The sequence below is a fragment of the Glandiceps talaboti genome, chromosome 2, assembly GCF_964340395.1.
Source record: "Glandiceps talaboti chromosome 2, keGlaTala1.1, whole genome shotgun sequence".
In the NCBI taxonomy this organism is placed as follows: Eukaryota; Metazoa; Hemichordata; class Enteropneusta; family Spengelidae; genus Glandiceps; species Glandiceps talaboti.
The window spans coordinates 22,076,090-22,103,649 of NC_135550.1; the positions used below are offsets into that span (position 1 = coordinate 22,076,090).

Sequence of the window (27,560 nt, forward strand, 5' to 3'; positions counted from 1 at the left end):
AAAGAGTTTGTCAGATCTGACAATATATAGTTGAAGTCATCAACACATCTGTCTAAATTGAATAAAGCTTTAAATGTAATCTTTATATACCCAACATATCCTACATGGACATCAAACTGATCATCCTTAAATCTAGGTAGGAGTGGGATGGGGTGCCAAACAGTCTATATGTATATCATGTTTTGAACCAGTAAATACTTAAGATGTTTTATCACTCATTTCTTATATACATACGTACATATGTACACACATACACTAAAATACATACATACATACATACATACATACATACAATACATACATACGTACGTACATACATACATACACACATACATATATACATACAAACAAACATACATACATACATACATACATACATACATACATACATACATACATACATACATACATACATACATACATACACACACACATACATACATACATACAATACATACATACGTACGTACGTACGTACATACATACACACACATACATATATACATTATTACGTACATATATGCATATTAAAGTGGTACAAGCTCAAGTTTATAAGCATTTTACACAAGTGAAAATACTTACTTAAAACTTTGATTTGAACTACCAGTATTCTAATAGTAGAATAATGTTAACGTCAATGATGCATGCCTTCTAAGTTCTATACTATCAAAATTTTCTTTTGACGTTTTTTGAACAGTTGATTCATAACAGGCATCATCACACATCAGATTGTTTATACATGTATCTTTATAATACCAAGTTTGAGTTCAGTCAATTGCAAGCGAGTATGCTTCAATAAGGAAAACACTGAGTTACTTTCGAATATGAACCAAACAGTACGCCTCAAAATATATGAATTCAGTTTGTGCTTTTCTTTAACAAGATTAAAGGTCCATTTTATATTACAATTAAAATTTGGTCAACAAAAACACCAGGAAAGAGCTATAGAAAAAAGTTAGCAAAAATGCTTATCCTATCTATTCATATGGTTCTATTAAGATAACAGTAACGCCAGAACGTGGATTTCAAACATTGGGCTTTACACTTCTACCATTAATTAATTAATGAGTGTTTAGACCTGGAAGGCATGTCCTATGTGCTTATGCTTTCATACTGTAATTCTGGCTGTTGAATATTTGATAGTCTGTTATCAGCATTAACATACAAATTCTATAAATGAGCCAAGAGTAAATGAGAAAAACATATTATCCATTCTGAAAGAGTATTAACCCATGTTTTGTCACGTTTCTCAGAGCCAAAGGGAAAGAAATAATCATACTTATGACCACATTGAAGATATAGATATCAAAAAGTGTACTATTGAGATTTGATACATATTATGTTTCATTGAACATAGGCTATACAATGATTGATGTACATACACACATACACTTATTGTATACATGTTTACCCTTTGGTGAAATTTACTAACATTGGATAAGGGATCAAGAAATTATTTTGCCATGGAAAGCTTAACATTAACAGCAGATGACACACACAGTCTCAGGGCTTGAAATTAACTTTTTTCTTGGTAGTCCTAGTGGGCTACCAGTTTCACAAATTGGTAGCCCAAGGACTGTGACCTGTAGTCTGATATTCCTGAACTGAAAACACAATTCCTCTATTGGAAATATTTGTATTATTAAAATACCTTCATGTCCATAAATCTTCCATCCTCATCACATAATCAGTGGTAGCCTGTGTGGGCTACCAGTTGCAAACTATGGTAGTCTCATGACCAGAATTGGTAGTCTGTGGGAATGGGACTACTGTTAATTTCGAGCCCTGCATGACAGCTATATGTACAGTACATTGATAGCTGTAAGCATTATAGTTTATACTGTACAGAGACATACAATATGCACTATGATAAAGTTTTTCCACCTCAGCTGGTCACATAGTGTATGCATTTATCAAGTTATCTAGTTGCTGTGGCAACAATTAATATCATGTCAAATAAAATTCAGTTTTCACCACTGTCAGCATGTACATGTAGCGTGTGAGTAGTCTGGTACTAGTGGTACATGTAGTTTGATTCAGCTGCACTATCTTTTCAATTTCTACTTATATTGCCTGTGATCAATGCATGTAAGTACTTCATTGTGAGTGTGCAACATACATGTAAATGGTTGCTAATTGCTAAATGCATTTTGAAGATACATGTATGGGACTGGAATCTTTTCAAAACACAACTTTACTCAGAAGACGACAGAATTACAACAAAGAGTAGGGGAATAGGACAGCTTGAATTTTGATCATCATTTTGCTAAGTAACATGTACACTGTCTTTACACATTTAGTGAAAATGCAGACCGGGTGCGAGTGACCGGATGCTGGGTTAGTTTCACAATTATTATTATAGCCTAGAATCCAATCCTGTGGGGATTTTGCTCTTGCTTGTCCCCTAGCTATCATACCTGGCATTTCACTATGACGGTCATACATATTCAAACCTAATTCACTAAAGTTAGATCACAATTTCGAGCAGCAATTCTGAATATGGTAGTCATGTTTACATCATACGGCTCAACTTTCGGAGTTGGTTCTAATCACGTAGTGATGTTACTGATGTCATCTCACAGGAGGAAGAATTAAAAGCAAAATAAAATTTGCATTGGTTCCCTGGCCAAGGCGTCATTAAAGCAATAGGTTTATTAATGAAATGTCAGGAGTGAGAGTAATATCTCACACAACTGGATACTAGGCCACAGAGATTAGTATCGCGATCATGTTCATTTAAATGACAGGCTATCAAAGCTTTATTACTTTGTAGTCACTGTTGTTTACTCTGAAATCTTTCTCCTATACATTCTACATGATACAATCCCCGGATATATGCAATCAATATTTAAAATGTAATCTACAATAAATAATGAACTATACTACATAAAGTCATCTATATAACAAGTGATAACAAATACAATATCAAACAAATTTATGATTGCAAGTGTTTTGTGAACTTCATTTTGTAGAACATTCGTTTTCTATTTCCTGTTTAGTTCTGGTAATGCATTATTAATAACACTACCTGTTGGGTAAATATCTAGATGTTATTCCCAAAATCTTTCTTTATTCAGTCAAGGAAAATAAGAGTGACCTAAGGGGCCTTCATCACTACTGGTCTAGTCTAGCAACTTGTAGTAGCAACTCATAGGTCATGAGTATTTTCCAGCTGAACAAACAAAAATATTGGAAAATAACATAATAATACCAGTACCAGTAATAACAGAATATTCGGGGAAATTAATGCCAATTTTAAACATCTTGATTAATATTGCCTATGTGGGATTTCATTTAAGATTTTGAAGTTTAAAGTAAGGATTATGAAATAAACTTAGAGAAATTGATAGCTGATACCACTGTAACCAGTGTTGCAGCCAGCCTTTTGAAAGAGTGGGACATAATGTCCTGAAACTTTCATTTTTCTGGGTCATCATACATTTTTTTTTTGGGGGGGGGGGGGGGGGGGGAGGGACATTACAAAAAAACGCCAATAGCATTGTAGCACAACTGTACAGTTTTTTTCAAAATATTTACCCACATGCTGACCCATGCTAGATATTTGCTGAATGATTATGCAGTTGCCTATCCAACCCTGTTGTTATCTATGCAATATACAAGATCATTTGACTGTTGCTATAGACGTGGTCATGTTGCTAAACATATTTGCATACAATTTTAGTGTGGGTCATCTATGACCCGTCACTTCCAAAATTGTGGGTCAGGTCAAAAAAATGTGTGTCAAATGACCCAAAAAAACCCTCTGGCTACAACACTGTTGATACATGCTATAGAACATCTTAACACCACTAATATTACATCTGTATTGCTATATTATATTGTATTACTATTACATTACATTGCCAGCATCAAGAAAATAGCTATCATCACAGATGTTTGACAAAATCAGAAACTTTCAATCGCACAAACATTGAGAGTCATGATAATAAAGAGCACTATTGAAATATTTGTGTGTTGTTCAATAGTATTACAGTAGGGTGACAACATTTGTCATCTGCGCAATATAAATATAAAATTAAATCTACAGTACTAACAAATCAAATTTTGTCTAGTTATCTACTAGTTGTTCATTTTACTTGATAAAATTTCCAATGTTTTTATTAACTGTTTACATGTATATCACGCAATAATATGTTACAAGCACCTCACTCGTGGTACAATATCAATCATTGTTGTTATCTGCTGTATTTTCTAGTACCCCATGAAAATACAGATGATTGAACAATTTTCACATCGAAGTATGTACATCACATCATTAGCCACTTTCAAATGCTTGGGGATTGAATGTACTGTATCATGGGTATTAAATGTCACTAAAAGGAAAGAAATAAAAAATTGAGACTCTTAATCCCTGTACCAGGATCTTTTATGTTATGGGCTGATTAGCCTTGAAATGGGTAGCATGCCTTCATAAGCAATGCAATGCTGAATTTATTTTGATATAAGCAAACACCAGAATCAAATTATCAAATTCCGCTATGTGTAAATAGTTGTTCATATCAACTCCATCATCAAGATAACAGTTAGGCCTGACCTGATCCAATATTTATGTGTCAGTGACCACTACTTTCTGGTCTATATTCTCTCTAGTTACAACATAAAGCAGTGGTCACCAATGACGTACATGAAGTATTAAATGATGCTAGGTTTGTACAAAACAGCAGTATCAAACAGGTGGCCTAAATCAGATCACGCAATTCATACAGTACTAAGTAATTGAGAAGCATGGCAATCTAGGACAGCAAGTAAATGTGGGAATGTCCAACATACACTGTTTACAGTAAAGGCAATTTTACTATGCTGTTATGCTTCATTAGATAGTCAGTTGATTGAAGTTAATGGCTACATGATAGACAAATCTACTGGTACTGGTAACAGTTTACAGAGACAATGTGGAGCAGAACAGAGCCATGTCGCTAACTTGAGTTCTAGTTTATGTCAAGAGCTGTTCATTCTGTTCCTCCCACTATATCAAGACAGGTATATTCACTATTATAGATAGCGGTTCAAGAACAGCAGTTTTCTGTTAGTGTGCATGTACATGTACTTGACTAAAGAGAGAGAGTTACACACCTCAATTCATTAGTAGCACATACTAAATGATACACATTACATTAAAATACAATTAGTAAAAGTTCACTTTCCACTTTTTTAGGATATGGGTCATATTAGATGTAGATGTAGAAATTTAGATGCAGGCTAGTGACTTACTAATTGATATAATGACCTTACAAGTTACAACCAATTTACTAACTGACAGATCGACTCAGACTGACTGACTGACTTGCTGGCTGGCTGGCTGGCTGGCTGGCTGGCTGGCTGGCTGGCTGGCTGGCTGACTGACTGACTGACTGACTGACTGACTGACTGACTGACTGACTGACTGACTGACTGACTGACTGACTGACTGACTGACTGACTGACTGACTGACTGACTGACTGACTGACTGACTGACTGACTGACTGACTGACTGACAGACAGACAGACAGACAGACAGATGCCCAAAATCTCTTAAGCTTTCCCTTTGGAAGCTAAAAACTCATTACTGGTATTCCCAGGAAGTATTTTTGTCTTTGTTTGTGTGACAAGAACCTTAACGAGATTATCATCAGCACAACATTGTTAAAAAATGCAATGTTTAAAATCAGATTATCAATATCATTTATCAAAGTATGATTCATTTTCTACATTGTTATCTTTTACTTTTTCTACAAAATATGATTTGAATAATATCTACAAAATTAAATATTGCACAGACACCATTGTAGAAAATATGTATTTAGATGAATAAAATTAAATGGCAGAGGCCTAAAAGAAATGACCATACATATAAAGTGTGGAAAGTACAATATGTTGAAGTGAACTCTTGTATAAAGCGGCCTTGAAACATGCAGTGCCTGAATTCTTGTAGTCTTTTCTTAGCATCCCACATACCACCTTATTAGTGTCAAACTTGGATGGCAGACTACCACAAAATAACTCAATTAATTGGACAACATTTTAGATAAACAACAAAGTCTGATGGCTAAATTTATCCAAAACTGAAAATATCCTACGCATTTCACAATTGATATAAGCAAATGATATGCCTTTATCTGAAACATGACTAGGTTGTATCACGGCATGAAGTGTGGTATGGCCCCTTGTTAGACATGGTTTAGTAAGCAATATCCATACCATACACACAGCATGACTTTATAATATCCATGTCATAACTATCCATCATTTGTATATACACTGCTCAAGTTTGATAATATTAAGAAGTGAATTATTTACTTATTAGAGTCTAAATTTAATGAAAATGTGAAATCTCTGAATAGTTAGAATGATTCTCCTTAATTAAGTCAAATAAGTTTCAATCAACTTACTTTGTAAAATAATTAATTAATTTTTGAAATTTGTGTATGTGTGTGTGTGTGTGTGTGTGTGTGCGTGTGTGTGTAGGATATGTGGTGTTTTTTTTACAAAGTACATGTATTTGTGTGTGTGTGTGTATGTATGTATGTATGTATGTATGTACATACGTACACACGTACGTACGTACGTACGTACGTATGCACGTACGTACAAATGAATGTATGTATGTGTCTGCTTGTGACATGAAATTCATGTATACACACAAGCAAGACAGACATACATTCATTCAGAATGTAAATGTATATGTGTCTGTATGTATTTTCATGGATGGCATTTCACTGGAAAATTATCTTCATTTCATTTTCATTATCGCAACAACCTTTCAGCATCATTTGATATAACATATTATCTATGCATCTGACTTCTTGATATTTGATACTGGGGTTCATTGGCAGGGCTGCATGGAAGTTATATTTAGGGAATGTGCATACGTCCCAAGACTATCATTCTCTGACAGCTATATAAAAGAGGATCATGATAGATTATATTTCATTTGTAGACCATAAACAATATGATACAGTGTCATGACATCATACAGCTATATTAATTATTGATTCTGATATGACCTTAGAAAATGTTTCATTCATCTCAATCAGCTTAACAAATTCAATAAATTCAAACAAAAGAAACGCCTACGCTTCCAATGATGCGTTGAGAAGAATACATTTTATAATCAGACTTTATAATTCATAAGTATCTGAATTGTCGGAGGTGTGTTTTTGTACAATGTATCTAACTGAACTTAGCTGGGGAGTTTTAATCCCGTAATATTGACATACCCCACCTACATACTTTATTACATAATCACAGCATGCAAAAATATTAAGTATGTTGTCTTTACAGCAGTCAAAATATGAAATGATATTTCGAAAACATAGAAAAGGTTTATTTGATATTCCAAACAAAGGCTAGTTTTAAGATGTTTGGTCTCTAGGTCAAACTAAAATCTGCTCCAAAAAGCTAGATTTATTTTCTACTTTCTTGGCCTGTGTCGTGTACTAGTTTATAGTGATATTTCAAGATCTCTAACTCTTTGACACCTAGGTACAAGCACTGCCAGTTTGACACTAACACTTAATTGCTATCAGAAGGAATCAATGCATATCCAGTAGTCATTACTGTAACACAGCAATTAGTCAGGGAACTATGCCTGTCTTGGAGAAAACATTCAATGCATCTCTACATGAATTCTAATAGCTCAATTTAGAATACAGATTACATAATTCCACAACTGTGAAAACTTTTTTCTGGTTTGAATACACAAATTTAGAAATGAAGTAAAACATAAAAAAGACGACAGTGTACAAATTGCCAGTAGGAGCACTAAGCCATGAACATGTGTACATACTTTACAACATCATATACCTGCAACTGTAAAGTGGTCAATTTGCATATGAAGTATCTTATAAGGTGTCAACATAAGACACAAGATATCTACATATACTTACCATATAACTTCACTTTACCATCTTTACCTTCCACAAGGAGAATTACATATCCTCCTAAATCAACCATTTTCACAACATCACACTATACACAATATTCCACACACAAAAATAAAGTATCCTTTAAGCCACAGACGACAGGAACTACATAGCTATCTGCTTGCACTAGACTACTTATAATATATGTTGACTTATTAATGCAGCCTCTCACACAATAATCCTGTGATGGATATGTCACTGCACTGTCAGGCAATGGTTCTGCCAAGGAGCTCTCTGATTAATTATTCATGAGATGCAAATATGCAGACACATGATTGGATGAGGGCATTACAATCCCACTGGCTCTGTATTAATTATGTGCGACCATGCTGGGCAATCAAAGTAAAATAAGAATCTCTAGCTTCCTACAGACACAAAGTGAAGACTCAACAATTTTCCCTTTTTTTTTTTGCATTTATAAAACTAGAAAGCTATCTGTACATAACCATAAATCAAGAGTTTTAAATGAGTGACACAGATAGCTAAAGTGATCTATTGACTCTGTGTGCTCTATGGATATATACAGATGTTTAGAATATTCTTACACAGCAGTCTCATGGACTTACTAACAACTATCCCCACTGGGCTATACAATGAACTGACAAGAAAATAGATAAGATAGTACCTTACTACACTATAAATTACATGTAGAATCAATGACACATGCTTGCAGGTAAACACATTTAACATCGATTTTGTACTCCTAAAAGTCATATCCTGTGGCTAGAGTGTACCTATCAAAGCTAGTGTTCATTTTTACTATTACTTGCAGGGGTGAACAAATCATTTTGTGAACTTAATCCTCGTTCTCTCTTTCCAAATGACTGACAGTGCAACCAAACCATGTACTTTTCAATCAATGAAATATACACACCACACGTGAAATGAGGCATAGAATTCTAGCATTCTGTCATGGATTCATTCAGGGAACTGCAACACTTTCAACACTTACAAGGGTTTTTTTGGAAAAGAATTTATCAATGACTAGTAAGAAGTTGGCAGCATGTCAAGTTATGTAATTTGACAAAACTTAATAATATGTAATGTAACCTTCAAAACAAAGAATTTCTCACTTTTGTTTTCTTCCTTAGACATATTCATGAATGCATTATAATTCTACATTGAAACATTTAACATTGTAAACAAAATCATTGACTGTTCAATAAACAACAAAATATTCAATTGACTGTTCAGTAAACAACAATATATAACAACAAATATGCAAGTTAAATTGTAATTGAGAGCTATGTACATTATATGTATAATTTCCTTTCCAGACCCCCCCCCCTACCCCCATCTTTTCCATCCTCTCCTTTTTTGTGTCTTGTGGTTTGTATTTTTTTGACAAAATTTGAATAAAATTTGTTTTAAAAGAAACAAAAAAAACAACAAAAATAACAACAAGATATTGAAAATTGTGAGCCACAGATTCCAAAGTCTATTGACATACCATATACTAAATCGTCTGTACATGTACAAGTCTCTTGTCCTTTTCTGGAATGTCTAACTGTAAAGCGGACACCTTACAGTCAACGCTTCAATTTCAAAGTTGCATACAAGTACAAGAGTAACAAGACCATAGCTTGTGCCAGCCAACACATGCACACATTTATTAAAGGGCCATGTTTCACTCCATGGTCATCTCATTATCAATGTGGCCACTTGTCAAGTCAAGTAAAATATGTGGTGCTACATACAAAATCCAAAAATCCAATGAAGAAATGTAGTTTTCTTAACGGATGCAATAAAGATTCTAATTTCTATTCTATTCCATATATCATGGCTGTGTACAAAATATAAGCCCTGAATACAGGTACAGTACTGCAGTCAATGAGGATTAACTGATAAAAAGTGAACTGGATGACAAGGAATAGACTGACAATCAAAATCCACAAGTCATTGTAATGTGCAATTAACTGGAAACCAAACACAATAGCTACTAATCACTACATACAGAGAGATGTATTGATTGATTGATCCTCAACCAAGAGTAGCCCTTACTCTGGTCTCATACACACTAGTCTAGTACTATTCACGGTACTGTAAAGACAGACCTTGAGATTTCGATAGCATGAGACTATATATACACATGGCAGCAATAACCCTTAACAAAGTTCCTGTCATTATTTTGGTCACACCTGCGTGAATCACTAGAAAACATTTCATTTCCTTATCCTTCTCAGTACAAGACAGCTTGGGATTCTATGCTATGTAAATCATAGCTTGTCATCACACAGATGCTTTTCAATGAACACCATTTCAAGTATCTGTATAGTCAACCTTAGCCTAGAGACTTGGCTATCTGGCTCAACATACCCACTCCACACTAAAGACATTGTCAAGCTAGATACTGAGAAAGCCAAGTCTCTGGTCTACAGTCCTGAGATCTGCATAGATCCTTTTTATCTCAGTACACTTCCTACTGATCACTTCATCCTTTACATTACAGTGGTACAACAAAATCGTTCATCTCGCATTATGCACATCTGAAGTAATGTGTACTTGCGGTAATCAAGGAATGGAATCACACTTTTTATCATTAAAGGGACATGGACAGACATTTAAGAGACAATAATTGTATTAGACATAGGCAATGGAACATACAGGCATTGACTAATTTGATTACATGTAAGCTATTGAATATACTACACAGGTGTTGCCCCCAGAGGTGACTAACATATAACAGCGTTTTATAAATCACACAGATTGGGGTCAGAGGTCAGAGAAGAGAGAATGTAATAACAAAGTTCCACTTGCTATAAATTCAATTTAAATACATACAAATGATACAAAGAATAGCAATCTCATAACACTTTAGTGTACAGCTGGGTACACATACTTGATTCCTCTGTCATTTTTTTCTCTCCATTTTTTAAAGCACTATAATAAAACATGAAATGTATTTAAAAAATTCTAAAAATTTGTGACTGGATTGGGGGAAAATTTTAATAAAATCACATTAACTAGGATTTATTTACAAAACTGGGAAAAGTTATCATGTTGACTTCAGAAGAAACTGTAATGGGAATAACAATTTGACTATTATTGCCTCGTTATTTAAATACATATCTCTCATCACCAAACTAAAAGCATGAGTCAGTTGTTGATGAGTATCTCATTATAACATACTCTATCAATGACTCCATACGACCACAATTAGATAACATCTTGATATTCCGTTGCTTACCAGAGCCAGCCAGCCATACCTTGCATTACTGCCTGCATTAAAATATTTGCCTCCAGTTGTTTATTTTTAGATCCCATATATTCAACTGGTATAAATTCTACCCTTATTGTTGTTACTTAATCAGGTTGTTTGTCTTTGCAAGGCTGTACGTTCTGAGAGAAACATACTTCTATTAGGTCAATATCTAAAGAAAAATACAAATTTTAATGAGTTTGATATCGATATAGTGGAAAGCGCCTACAGCTACTTTTCTAATTAAGTAATGTAAGAGAGTCGATCTACTAAATTCTGTGAATTGGAGTTCTGGTCTGTTTCATTCCACTATTAGCAGCTGTATGTTGAGTTCAGTCCGTCCTTCCTGGCTGATACTGAAACTATTTTACAAATTCTTTACTACATGTAATTGTGTGATCACAACAACAAGAGACTGGTTTTCTGATCAACTATGTCTCCATGTTTACATGCCATTTACACTGTAATATATCAACTGCAGGATAGATTAGTCATGGCCATTATTTTAAGCCTTGCATACTACATCTATCAACAGAACAGTTGAAAGCACCCATTAGTAACATTAGTGTCATTACGGCTTATTCACCTTCACAACTCTGGTACTTCATACAAACACAATTTCTCTCTTCAGGGTATGTATACACAATGTAGCAATCATTCTATATTTCGCTAAATTTCCTATTTCTTGGAATATATTATTTCTACTTTATGTTGTTTCATTTGAAAAATATACTCTAGCTTGCAAGAATGAGAAATATCTAAAGAAACACTATTACTTTACAGACCCCAATAGCCTGATAAATTCACTGTAGTGAGCTCTTTTGTATGTTGGCGAGTGATTAACAGGAGTACCCACAACATCAAATCTTTTAGTCTAAGATGCTGGTGGTTATAAATGACTTTTGTGCAAATAAAATCTCTTAATAATTATTTCTTCTTTTAATGCATTCATTCCAGTTCTAATAGACATCCTAGTCCTTCAAATAAACTGTTCTCTCCAGAGTACAGAAATGTCCGTATTGTGGCCAATTTACACACAAATGAATAATCTAGAACTCAGGGGTCAACTGCCTCCCTTTCAAGCAGAAAAGGGTATAATTTGATGAAACTATGCAAGTGGAACATTGCGCCAGAACAGCATACTTTGATGTATCTACTGTAAAATATACACTTTATACTGTTCTATCTTTGTTGACCTGCTGGATAAATCTGTAATGTAACACCACATACTTGCAACTGAGAATATGCTGATCAGCATGTACTATCTTTAACTTTAAATTAAAATAGAAATTATCAAACCTCCTGTAAAGTTGTACATATATTTCCTGCCACAACTGTCATCAGCCCACACATCAAGTTTCACCCAAGAATAAATAATATTTGTCATAACGTATATTTTCCATTTACAAAAATGTTTAAAAAACATATGCTTATGCACTATTGCACTATTTTTAAAAACTATGGAAATTACATACAGACAAGTTTGAGATCTGGTTCCTTAATTGGACATACATGACCAGCTGACCTATACTAACTACATATTTTAAAGTTTGTACTTCAAGTCTGTTGGTTGTCTAAACACATGTACATGTGTTTGCCATGAATTCCTGATAGTAAAAATTCACCAGTACAGTTTTATTGTATTTTTATTTCAACTTTTTAGATAACCGTCCTCAGCTTCTAGACAGGAACAACAAAATGATATAATTAATGGCAGTGACATAAACGCTAGTCCAGATGGCATAATTTATCATAATATCTATCTATATATATATATATATATGTACATATATATTCACATTAAATGATATATAAAATACCAGCATATTTGAACATAAAAATATGCCCACACTTGTATCATTTATTCTACAATCTAGACAATTTCAACATTTCAATAGCAATACCAACAAACTTGCAGCAAAATTTTACAGTTTTTTCAGAGCCACCATATTGACCTTAATTGACCTTTCCTGTACTGAAAGACTGCTCAGAATATTTGGTGGACATGCGTCAGTGAGTTGGTTGAGTGTGACCTTTCAGATGAGGCCACATTCCCTGACGTTTCTATAAACTGATCAAAAGGCCTGCAAGTATATATTACATCATCTCTTATAACATATAAATCTGCAATTTAGATTCTACATGTCGGGAGCCACTACATTCACTAGAAATGTCATCATCAGGAGCCGCTATACTCAACAGAAATGTCATCAATGTACATAAAGGATGTATACTCTTTAAAGAAAGCAAGACTGTCAATAAAACAGAGTAATAAGAACTTATATGGTTAGAGCGCCCTCTATAGTTACATCACCCCATTCCGTTTCTGGGTGAAAACAAAAACCTTGCCTAAATTACAATTTTTTTGCTAAAAAAAGGAACTCGAACAATAGCATCTTTCAGTGGTTCACCAAACTACCTAAAACAATCCCCAACATCCCTGGACAGACGCTACTAAAAACCATAATCCAAAAATAAACATAGTCTCATATTTCAGCTCTGAAGAATTTCATGTTGATATATTACAGCAGCAAACTTCACAGTAATATATTTTATACAAAGCCAAAGAAACTCTTGAGAATACAACTGAACACAAATGATTTCCAGTCACCTTAGGAATACTGTGTTACAAGTTTCCACAGGTTGTTTTTTATTGTCATTATTACGAGTCAAACAAAGTTAGCTTCTTTTAACAACATGCTAAATTTCGTACTTATCATCAAAACGTCACTGTAAAGACAGGGCAAGTGAAGTCTACAACGATCAGTACTCAACCAAGGGAATGACTTTTCAACAAAGCTCCTTCAAAGGTCAACAACATATCACATTGAATCTATCTTTAAACTGATATAAACAGATGGTATGACATAACCATTAACACACAAAATAACAATATTTGCATCTGAGTTGATTACTAATATGTAACGTACACGTCCAAATAAAATGATTAAAAAAAATATTTTGAAGTAGATTTTTATGCGAATAAATCAAAACAAAGAATTCTCTTTGTAAGAAAACAACAAGGGGGTGGGGTGGGGGCTTATGTAATCATTGTACACAACACTCAAATGTTATCACTTGGTACTTGACTGTTCTGCTAGTGTCACTGGTAAACTTGAAAAGACAGAGGGATCAAAGGTCAAAGGTTACAACATACCTGGTGTGATGTCATCTACTCTGGGATGGAAGCCTTCCTCAACTCCTCCCATAACAGAGAAACCAAATCTGGAGTCTCCATCTTCCATATACACAGTGGTTTGTAGTTCAGTAACCTGGGAAGACATGACATGTGTAGAAATATTTCACCCATGTTAACAATTAAAGTTATCACATCATAGCAGTAAACTACATGTAAACTACTTACTTTAATGTTTTTGGGAAGTTTTGGTAGCTTCCCTTTCATCAAAATTGCATCTCTGACAGATTTTCCCTGAAGCATACTTGATTGTCATTATTGGTTGTAATATTTCTGATATCTGTGTTCATGACATGTTCCCTGCGATCAATGGCACCCGACTGAGCTCACTGTCTTCACTTTAACACTAGAGGGCGCTGTCAGACAAATGATGTCATTTTTTTCACACTCACAGTAACGATTGAAATTAAATTTTTTTTATCTCTTGAGGGGTTTTAACACACCAACAACGTTACAGAAAGCTCTAAAAAGAATGTTTGAACATGTTCATTCTTTTGTTTTTTTGGCTAACAACCACAGTAACGTTTTTGTACAATATTCTGCAGACTTCCTTTCACACACTAACATATTTACACAACAAAGTAGGTCTGTTAATAGTAAATACACATTATTTGACAGGAACTATCATGAAATTAGCAGTCTTAACATGCTTTAATGTATGCTGAAAATAGTAATGTGTCCTTAACAGTAGCCAACAGTTCAGTTATAATGAGGTTTTCATACAAATTAATCTTCTCTCTCTCCCAGTACCATAGGAATCACTTCTCACTACACAAATAGCCTCTAAACCAAGTTATAGCCTGCACAAGTGATTTAATAACCTTTTTATTTATTGATTTTTGTATGGTGACATTGTAGTGCTTGACACATTGAAATCAAACATTGTAGTGTAGATAAGAACTACCAGTTAATTCATTTATTGATTTTTGGTATGTTAAAGTGTCCAAGTTCAATTCAATTACATAAATGGAGTGTATCATAACCGATACTTATTCAAACTAGTCAAAGGCTTTCTTCTGACTTGTCCCTTACACCCTTTACACTACATGGTCTGTTTGCTGTGATCTTCAAATTCATAAAATGTATCTGTTTGACTGTAAGATATACTATAGTCTAGTCCCCATACAGTATCATTACAATTTACACCTCCACTCATCCAGTTAGAGACTACAGTAGCATCCAGACTAGATATACTCTGGCTTTCAAGTTCAGTTTGTTAAATAATGGAACAATTCCTTCACTTTTCACTTAAATGGAGATCTAAGACTTCCCTTTTTACCTATTGACTTTTTACCATATTTATTTGCATTGTCATTTTATTCATTTTAGAACCCTGATGAAGACTATCTCTCTATAGATGAAACCACGTTGGTTATTTTATTAGAACCAGTTGTATCTTCTTGACATTGCCAATATCAAGTTCAACAATGCAACATATCTGTTTGGCTGCAAGGTATACATGTACATACTGTGGTCTTCAAGTTTAATATTGAAATTGCATGTTTAGTTTAAATCATAGTGGATGGATAGCAACTGTAGGTTTTGTTTTATTCAATGGCGCCACTGTTTACTTCTGTTTTTTACAATGAAATGCACGGTAGAACTGTTAATCAATACTCTTCGAATTTGTTGATTTTTCAGTAGAGTACTGTGACTTAAGTTTAATTATGGATTTCGCAGTGACGTTTTGGGAACTTAATGACTGTGATGGCATTTTAAATGTTTTATTAAATGCAGGGCTTTCAATATGAATTGTTGTGTAATATGAACCATCCATTAACACAGTAGCCTGGAATCCATGCAAATGGGGGTTCTGAATTTGTTAATCATTATAGGGAAGTCAAATTTCAAAACGGGGATTCACCTGGATTCTAAGCTATCAAGAGTGTCGTGTCTATGAATTACACTATAAAGTGCAATAATTGTATTTACTCAACAGTTCACAAGGAACAAAACTGACATACTTTATTATTTGCACATACATCAAGTCATTGAATGATTACATGAAAATAGAAGTGTAAATTTACTTGATTAACAAATCTAATCCTCTAAACATTCAGAATGTAATGGAGAATATATTGTTCATTCCAAGAATCAATAGGTCAGTACAATACGTGATAGATAATGAACGAGTTTGGTTGATTATGCGTTATAACACGAGGGGGCGTAGCCCCGAGTGTTTGACGCATAATCAACCAAACGAGTTCATTATCTTACTTATCACCACGGCGATAACAATAGAATTTGCATGTATTCCAAGTCTGTCAGGTGGCACTAGTGAAGAGTGGGTTATGGCTTATAATCTACGGCAATCCTGTACCCTGATTGGTGGACGGAGTGTAGCCGTGTGATAAAGTTCTTTACGAATGTGATGTTTCTATCTGTCTACTACGCACCTTGATCACACAATGATTTAATTATTCAGCGTTGATGTCTCTCTCTCGATAGTTGATATGTATGAAATGTCTCATTCGTTTCCAACTTATTGTTTCAAAGTAACTATATTGTACTCTCCTATTCAGAATGTAATTGTCAAGTTCGTTTGGGACGAACATTTTGGAAATGTGGACATCAAAGATACTTACAATCTCTTCCTGGTCACCGTTAAAATAGCCATATCCATCACCTCCTTCCATGTCCTTGCCAGAAATTGAAACAGGTCCGTTGAGTGGGCCATTGGGTAGTTGACTGACATTCACATCTCCATTCATGGTGACAACCCAGCTGAATTAGCAATGGAGAAATACAGATACTGGACTAGAATTGGTCAATACATTCCTACCCTGTTAAAAGAAAACAAGAACAGACCAGGTTTGACTCGCAAGAAGTACCATAATGGAAAACAATTATGCCACAGTGAACTTAGAATGTAAGATATGTTGTGTCTTTCAGCCCTAATCCGCCTTCTCTTTAGTGAAGTGGGAGCTAATAGGGTGGCATGATACGCTAAATCCCTGGGCTGAATATATGCATATAGTCTAAAGAAAGCTAAAAGAGAAAACAAAAGCATCACACAGACACATGACCTTGAACATACTTTTAACTGTAAACCATTTACCCTACATGTAATACTGTAAATGTCATTTGAAGCTTTATAACCATACAATTTTACAAATAACATGAAATTAATTTGTGTCAAACTCTTGAAAATGCAAGTTTTTCTACTGTTTGTAAAACAACTAATACTAGTTAATGGCAGAAAATACTTACTTTTGATGATTTAGAATTCATTTCAAATTTTTACATCTACCATACAAATATTCTACTGACTACTAATGGAATAATGGGATTTCATGATGAAATTTAACAATATTTCATTCCTTCTTTTGAGCTAGCCTAGAGTAATATTTTGTCCGGTCTTGTGGGAACAGAACAGATTTTTTCTGTTCTTGTGGGAACTGTGTGATGAAAAACTACCAAAAGTGGCCTATTTAGTTTTACAACAAAGAGTTTATTTTGAAATTTACAATACAGGGATGAAAGCTCTCTAGAGCTGTAATTTTTCCAGTCTGGTGATTAGTAGGTATTCATAGTAAAATCAACTGTACAATGTACCTGGAATTTCAATACCAATCTTTCACACATATATGGTACAAGTTTACAGCAATCTCTGAAAACACATTGGTAGTTTTTATGTTATTCAAAAACATGCTGCATGCACATCTATATAATACCTTTGTAAAATTGAGTAAGAATATCTTTAAAAGAAACAGTAACTATGCTGCTATAGTAAAGTGTGGACTTTTTATAAAAATGGTTTAAGTGGAATTTTATTTTTTGCGTTATTGAATGAAATATAAATTTATTATGATGCAGGCATTCATACTTAAATGCAAATTTATTGTGTAAAAGAAGTACCATACATAATACACAGCCAGTGTGGACAACGGAAATTACTTGCTAAAGTATTGCCACTGAAAACACTCTTACAGTGCCATATGGTAGTTTAATACATTCTGGGAAGTGAATTTGTTATGCCGTAGGCAAGTACATGTACACTGTGATGCTTTGTCGGTCGAGAAATTAGCATGAAAATCAACCAAACATGTCCAAAATTGAGTTATTTGTCCAATATTATAATAAAACCACAACCTGGAAACAAAAACTATCTAATCTTCTAAAGAAATGTGTTATTTTATTTATGCAACCAGATAAAGTATTCCTCTGTCATCATCCGACCTATAGATTGTCAATCACCTTTACAATGTGTGGGATATTAAAAAAATTTGTTTATTTTCCACTTTTTCATTAAGACAGCTTTTCATTATACTAATTGCCTATGTTTGACATTACTTGGATATTTTCGTATAGCAACTTGGTATAGATTTGTGACAACTATTGTTAGACCAGGTGACATGTAATCAGGCATACTACCTTGTCACCAAACTGACCTGTTGATTAAATTTCCTCACATGACAAACCTTTCCTTTTTATTAACCATCTTATTGAACACTTTGAACCGAGTTCATCATACTAACATTTTGCAATGTATATATATATCATCAAAACCAATCTAACAAATTTCTGTATTTCCAAATATGAATGCTCATTCCAAAAATTTTCTTATCACCAACAGAATGTTTTCAATCCTAATTTCAACACTGACAGCTTTTACACCACTTCCTGCATTTTTAATTAATTTAGTACAAATATTTGTGACCTTAGACTGAAAAACACACTTTTTAATTATTATAGGGATGTCATGGTGTCACTCACCACTAGTCAACAATACCAGCAACTGATCATACAAACATACACACAATATTCTGGCATTATATTTGTAATACTAAATGTTTATATGATTTTGTTAAAATTTATGTTGGAATATCTATTTTCCACTGCTGTATGAAAATACATGTTTCCAAACCATACAATTTATTCCAGACAGTCTGACTGTACAGATGTCTGTCTTATTCTGGTTGCTATGCCAATGACAATATCATAATTTCATGTGATGCAACCTATACACGCAGGCTATTACATCAAAATGGTCAGAAAATTTCAATTTATTATGCTACATGAAGCACATAATATGACAACACTTTGATGGTGAAAAAAATTGGGACTAAAATTCTTTTGGTTGTACAATCCAAAAAGAATTTGTTTTTCTTTTTGCATGTGGTAAAATTACTCTGCACTTATGTTAGCAATTTCTGAGGTATTCTACAGGTTATATCATATATATATATATATATAATCAAAGTGAGTTGGTTGGAACTTGAGGTGCTAAGTTGTAACTCCGAGTTTCACGCTCAATGCGTTCATCAGACAAGAAGAAAGATGTCTGATGAACGCATTGAGCGTGAAACTCCGAGTTACAACTTAGCACCTCAAGTTCCAACCAACTCACTTTGATTATTCCCGCCCTGCTTACCCAAGCATCGAGCACTCTATTCTACGAGTTTGATACTATTTACTATATATATATATATATATATATATATATATATATATATATATATATATATATATATATATATATATATATATATATATATATATATATATATATATATATATATATATATATATATATATATATATATAACTATATATATATATAACTTGGTGAGTATCAATCTGCTAAGAAAGTGCTCTATACCGCAGTGGCAGAGCGTAATAGTTTATATATATATATATATATATATATATATATATATATATATATATATATATATATATATATATATATATATATATATATATATATATATATATATATATATATATATATATATATATATATATATATATATATATATATGAATATATGGGTGTGTGTGTACAATGTATTTATATATCTATGCTATTTATTTCTATTTATTTATTTCTATACTGTTACTGTTAACTCAGCTGGTCAAAGCACATCAACTTGTGATATATCTACAGTTGCCAGGGTTAAAACATAATGAAATTACCCAGTAGCTAAGAAAATGAGGAATCCCTGTATCTAGTTATTCTGTATTGTCAAATTACATGTTGAATGTACACAAACATACCTCTAGTATGTGATCTCTAAGCTTATCAAGGTACTCTGACAAACTTACATGCTACAAAGAAACATCAAACAAACAAAAGTAAACTGAATGCATTAGCAAATAATCATGACTCATTTGTTGACAATTAGAGACACATTGTCAACTAGTTTATCATCATCAATGATTTGAATAAAGAGGACAGTACATTTTTTGTACTTCAACAGGACATCTGGACTGCACGATTTTGCAATTACTAATGAAATGTCCTTACATTGCAACATGGTCGTTGCTTGTGATTACAGTATGCTGCAGTCAGTCCTTGCTCAGTTTAGTAATTGTCTAATTATAAAGTCAATTTACAACATAGTTAAGTATGTTTTTTTTTATCAATTATCACTCTGTTCAAAATTATTACTGAGATAAATGAAAGGATGTAACACGTCCATTAAAGGAGATAACATGATCAATTTTCAAAATCCCCAATACACTGACAAATTACATGCGAGTTATATTTACAACTTCATTCTAAGCTTTGACGTATGTACATGTAAATTTATGGTTCAAGATGAGCTGTTGATGTATTACTATGGTTAATGAAATCTATTCTTCTAATATGACCTAGATACAGTATGTCTATTTTTTACAAATAAATCATCCCACAAGTTGATGTTATTTTTTTTTTAGTTCATATAAATTGAATGGCTTTGCTGTATTCACACAGCCTACCACCATGTTGAATCAATCAATATTGAATGATGTACCCTGGTCAGTGCATACAATAGCTCTTTTCTGTACACTTAACTAATATTGATGCAAGGAATGGAATAGAAATGAATACACAATGAAAAACAGATGTGCGAGTCCACCAAACCATCTGAAATTAAAACTGATAGAAGTACTGGAACTGGAACCACAATTCATATTTGTAGTAACAACGGAATTTTAGTGAAATTATATCGCTATTCTAATTTTGTTGGTATTTCAGTCACCCTGTTTTAATCAGATCTCCTGCTGCTGCTGCTATGTGCAAAGGTCATGACCTTGTCATATTACTAAAATTAGCATAATAGAGTTACAACACTGATTATTCTTGTATTCAGAATATTTACAACCACTATCTCTAGTTTAACACACTACATGACAGAATTACCCTATGCAAAGACAAGTCTTCAATGTTACCCATTACAACAAATATTTCTAGTTTTAATATCACATTCTTTCAATTCTTAGAACTGTAATATCAAAACAGAGAGTTGGTTATTGTTTTATTTTGACCCTCTATAGTTTTGACTTCGGAAAAATATATTGATGAAAAAGTACAGTTCATACTTAGATGCAACTGTACCTGTATCTCAACAAGCTAATATCACTGATAGATTTAAATTTAAATTTAACTCAACGAATCAATAATGAAATATCTATACATGAATGGAACCCTATAAATAGATGCAATGTGCATAGATAGCTAATCGTTCCTATCAAATTTTTTATGGATATTTCATCAAGTGTATCACATGGACACTTTTAGTGGATTATCTAGTACACTGCACTGAATCACGTCTTGCTGAACCTCCTAAAAGGTTAATTACAATAAATAATACAAAAATGCTGCTATGCACATCAAGTTGTTCATCTCAAATTAATTTATCAAACTCCATTCTTCATACAGGTTTAAAGTACTGTACAAAATTAGAACCAATCAACCAACTACTATTAAACATTGGAACCAATCTTATCTATACCATGGAATCCATGTTCATAGAACATACAGGACGTTTCCTTGATAACCAGTCTATGACCAGAACTATTGTAAGATTCAAATTCAAATTTCTTCATTACACATTAATCATTAAAACACACTGGTTGACTTGAGGCCAAATCACAAAACATAAGATAACATAATGTCTCCTCCCAACTCAAAGGTCAGCGGAGTTCACCTCAATAATTCATCAAAACATGGCACCAGTGCTTACAGGAAATGAAATTTAGACCATCTGACATGTTACTATGGTGACAGAAAAAAACAAATTTACCATTCCAATCAATGTATTGAATACAGCAATATATACTAACAGTCTTTGGAAATGACTAAATGCACTTTGTATCACACACAGGAAAGACATCTTAAAGCTCTGAATGCACTATTCAATTAGGCATATTGGGACATTTTTTGAAATATTATAACTATTATGTTGTTGGTAGTTTAGATTTAATGACACCGCAGTCAGTTTTCTATTTACTTACAGAAACATTATTTCCAGTAATCCCCACATTTCTTATTTTCTAGTTGCCATGGCAATTTCAGAGTGACATGAAAATGGTTGTCTCTCTTACATACTGATGACAAAAACATTGTACACAAAACATTGTAGCTATAGCAACAGACAGGGGAAAGGTATTCCCTTATGGATAGTTTGAAATTACTTGTGTTATCATGCAGAAAATGGGTTCAAAGATTTTACTTTTCCAATTAGAGGTCTTTTGCTTATCTAATTACCACTGTTGACATGCAAAAGATTTCATGCACATAGAGTCCTACAAGGAAATTGTCAACATCAACGAGACTAATGTCAAACTAGTGTTTTTGTTATGGGGCGGTAACGCTGCAGTTCAATATTTATGTCATAAAAAGGGGCTGTAAGTAGGTAAAATCTACCAGAGTTCCTTCAGGTTTATAACAGGTTCTCCACCAAAAGTATGTGACAATGGATATGGAAATATAAAATACGAAAGTTTATCAGACTTCTTCCTTCTGTTACTAGAGTTTGCAAACCTTTAGGAAAACACACCTGACAATTAACAGTTCCGTATTGGTTTGAGAACAATTAAAAGTGGAAGTGTAACACTGAGAGGAAATCTAGGAATTTCACACAATATACTCATGGCAATTATAATTTGTAAAGTTACTCTGGACTTCAAACCTTTCATGAACTTGAAAACTTTGATAACATAAACAAATTATGTATTTCCTATCACAGTACAGTTGTATCTGTATTTCTATTTAGTGTGATACCTGCTTTGTGACACTGTCATGAATTCTCATAGTAGTTTTATCCTGACAGGCATCATGGGAAAAATCAAGACCTACAAACTGTCAAATACACATTACATAACCATGTTTATGTATTACTTTAGTACACTTTCTAAAATAAATGTACCAATATTTGTCTTAAAGTTTACAGTGATAGACTCCCCCTAAAGATACATCTGACTGCAGCAAAGACTATGCATGTTATGACAGATGGTACATTCTTACAGATAAGTGATTGGGTTAACAGGAGTTGAAAATCTTTACAACCAGGTGCCATTTTACCTGAGTAAAGTTTGTATACTATAGTGAAGGATGCTCATAAACAGGAAACAAGTAATTGATTGATAAATGTGTATAGTAGACAATTATTATTTAAATGTAATCTCAAGTGTGACCATCACAATTTCACTCCTTCACTGAGTACCATAGCCCTCTACAACTGAGCTGTAACATTCCATGTATGTGGCTACTACAGTCTGCATAGCTACAGCTATTTGCTTCACTTCAGTGCACACACTACGAGCAAACAAACCTTGTGGTGGGTCTATGAAACAGGAAAAAACACATGGCAGCATTTTTAGTCTTCATATCATACATACTAACTAGTTTGTCTTCTGAAGTTTCATCATGTATTGTGGCCATAGACTTCATCTATCTATCGCAATATCACTTTCCCCTACTTTATCAAACCATCACTATAGCATATATAGTTGCTGGAGGGTTACTACCTTAGACCTTGGAGCACTCATCAATGCAAATACAACATGTTATTGAAGACACTAAAATAGAATGATTCATGACCATTACACTGTACAGTACTAACTGGTACATGTCATCAAATAATTGGCAGGGGTATGCCTGCACTTTATTCCTCGGGTTATGTATATTTATATTATTTACATTCATGTCTCTTTTGTCATACCAGTGTCCTCATTTCAATAACAAGTCTACATTTCAACATCTGTTATGTATCATTTCTATATTCGGTCAAAATCATTCCATAAATGAAACTTGTTTTAAATAAGATTATGGTTTTAATTGAATCTACAGATATGAATGTGACCATGCATTTTTTTCTTTTCATTTTAGTATTGTTGAACAAATGTACAATGCAACTCTTTTTTTTCCAGTTTTTTTTCTGATTTATTTTTTGTAGGGGGAAGGTATTTTTTGTAGGGGGAAGGAATTTAAAAATACCACTCTGCTATTGCTATGGCTATGTTTTGAAAATACTATGTTTGATTAAAACCACAAATATAAAATGTCTTTTGTACTTTGGAATAGAGATTATATCTCTGTATTAGATCTCATGCTCTTTGTTGTACAATCAGTTAGATTACACAATCTACAAAGTGATTATCTTATTACCAAAAATATCCATACTAGGCTTAAAGTATATCACATGATTTAGATAAAGAGTTATATGTAACATACATATAAGGAGATAAACTTTGTATAAATCAATACTCTGCTATTCAGGCTTGATTTGTTCTGATTAATGTTTCTCTCCAGAATGATTTCAGTTGAATGTGTTTTAGATTGAAATTCACATATTTACTTAATCAGTGCCTCAAATATTATTTGTTCTGATAAAACTTCCTGTAGTTGAAAAGGTTGGCATCCCTATTCCCACTCCATCTTTAAGTTAGAACCAAGGTTTCCCTTCAACATTTAATGTAGAAACTGTAAATTTGACTAAATTTCACATCTCCAGTTAGAGGTTTTATAAATTCTAAGTAAAAACAATGTACAAATCAAGTCAAATTCGCCAGATTTCACCATCTTTGCTGTATATGTAATTCATCATATGGTAATTAATAATCTACAGTGAATACATTTTGTGTGTGTGTGTGCTTAAAATATAGAATTAATCAATCATTTTACTAATTACATAACAGGACAGATTATTGTTTGAAATTGACACATTCAGGACATGTGCTAAATGAAGCTTTACTTGAAATACAAGAACTGTTTGTATAGGTAATAGATGCCTACTTGCTCAAAATACAGCTGTAAGTAGTTTTCAATGACATTGTAACAGATTTATGCTGTCTTATAGCGAGATGGAGAATCAGATACTCTCAAATGTTGTCAACTATAACCGACTATTCCACTACTTTTCATTGCATGAATAACAATAGTTGTTTTTTAAACTTTTGTAACAGTGCCTGAGCTCACATACATACAGTAGGTCAAAGAAATGCCATTGTTACATTTCTTGGGTTTCTTTACAACTTTGTTATACATGTACATAGCTGTGATAAACAAACACATACACAAACAAACTTGGCAGTTTTCCTTTCTACGATACAGTGGAAGGAAATCATCAAAGCACACAATGTTAAAATGACTGAGGTACTTTTTATCCACCATTGCATTTTGAGCGTCACAGGGGATGGTGGCACACATCCAATGACCCATGTGTCTGCAAATCAACAATACTGGAGTCAACAACTAACAATGGCACAGCAGAGAAATACAATATGATGACAATGTTCCTTGGAATGCAAAGGCAAACAATGCTTCAGGTAGCTCACATACTTCAACAGTTCATTACTTTTAATAGTGCTCTAAAAGAAACAATTCCGGACTGTAGAGTGACAATGATTTTCCATGTTTTTCTACTTTGAATGGGACTTACGTTTTATAAGACTACTTAGTGAAATTTGAAAGGGTGTGTGATGTCCCATAGCTCAACATACAACTTCCATAAATATAATGGTCTACCAAATGTATACATGTCTCAAGAGATTCATATTAATGATATAATGTAGTTAGTATTTTTCACAGATAACTCTGATAATAGTCTGAAAGGAAATGTGGTCAAAGTTACCCTAATTGTGTTGTGCCATTATATTTTACCTATTTACAGTCTAAAATATATCAAAAAAAGTTTAATATAATATACAACTAAACTCCTACTGGTCTGCGTACTGGGTCCATTCATACAATAAAATGTCATAAACCATGCTATATACAAATACAACATTGGTTTTCTTATATATAAAATTTCCCTCAGCAAAAGAAATAAATTTGGCAAAATTTACAGTTTCCTATACTTACCACAAAAGTTGGTGGGGAACACAAATAAAACATATGGAGGACTAGGGTAAATTTTATCTATTTATACACTCACAAAAACAATGCACTACATTTGTATTCATTCAGTGTGATAGTGTTATCAACAGTTATAAATGTACCATCTGAAATAAGGTTATCAGGCTATCTTAAATGAATGTTTTTTCACTGGTATATCAACCATCTTTAGCCTCAAGGCAGACCCATACTTCACAAGTCATGGAGTGTAACATCCATACATGGCGTACTTTAAATTCAGTGCCTTTTGAAGTACAACAATCATGCCTGCCATACCTGTTGGTTCTTTTGTTATGTTACCACATTACCTCATCAGTACATTTTAACAGACTAGAATGTATGCAAGTACACCATATATACAAGCAAAGGTTACTTTATCTAGAATGGCAGATGACTGGAAAAGGGAACAGGAAACACCCCATCACTGTCTATTTCAAAATAAGTTAACAGGGTAGGAGTACCAAACACCTGATATTTATCACACTGTTTCTCTTGTTCATCAGAAAACAGAATGATACAGGTGAAGGAATTGGTAGTTGGAACAAGTTTCTGAGTAGTTGTTTTAACCTATTTATGCCTATTTATAAAACATTAACCAAAACAAAATTTAGGTCTACTATCTTCCACATAGTTGACTTTTATTTTCTTTTTCTGCAATGCTTTGTTAATGTTGTACTTCTGTACCATTTCAATGATTTTGTCACAAAAGTGTCTTTTCATGTTTTGGTCACCTTGGAAGCTTCCTCACAAACACTTCAATTTTGATATGAATCTTTTACAAGTATATCCACTTAATTAACCAGTAGGAGGGTATGAGTAACTGAAGAAGTAAAAAAAGTCCATAAAACTAGTGTGTTGTAAACAATACTGTAACACATAAACTGAGGCAATGTAATCACTTATCAAATTACTAGCACTTTCAAAGCCAATTAACACCTCTATGCCATGACTTGTACTGAAAAAAGAGACTGACATTTCTGTTGGTACAAGTTTGATTCCATGTTGCAACAGAAGGAATAACATTCCATAAATTGATTGGTGATTCCTATCTCAATTATCACTCAGAATATATGATTATGTCATAACCTTCCCTGAACTTATATACATCAGATTCAACTTTGACCCAATCTAATAGAT

At 33.3% G+C, this 27,560-nt stretch overlaps 1 protein-coding gene across 2 annotated transcripts in view; it reads right to left on the reverse strand.

Annotated features, from left to right (window-relative positions):
• The window catches only part of LOC144447006 (protein PALS1-like), a 49,499-nt gene that overhangs the window by 20,273 nt on the left and 1,666 nt on the right, over positions 1–27,560 (reverse strand). The window contains exons 2-3 of one of the 2 annotated variants that reach the window (XM_078136872.1): positions 16,904–17,101; positions 14,280–14,394 (exon numbers count right to left, since the gene is read on the reverse strand). In XM_078136872.1, coding sequence (XP_077992998.1) covers positions 14,280–14,394; positions 16,904–17,029 — 241 coding nt within the window. In that variant the 5' untranslated portion in view covers positions 17,030–17,101. Of the gene's footprint in view, positions 1–7,887; positions 8,061–14,279; positions 14,395–16,903; positions 17,102–27,560 lie in introns of those variants that run through there. The other variant, XM_078136878.1, reaches the window with a different exon arrangement.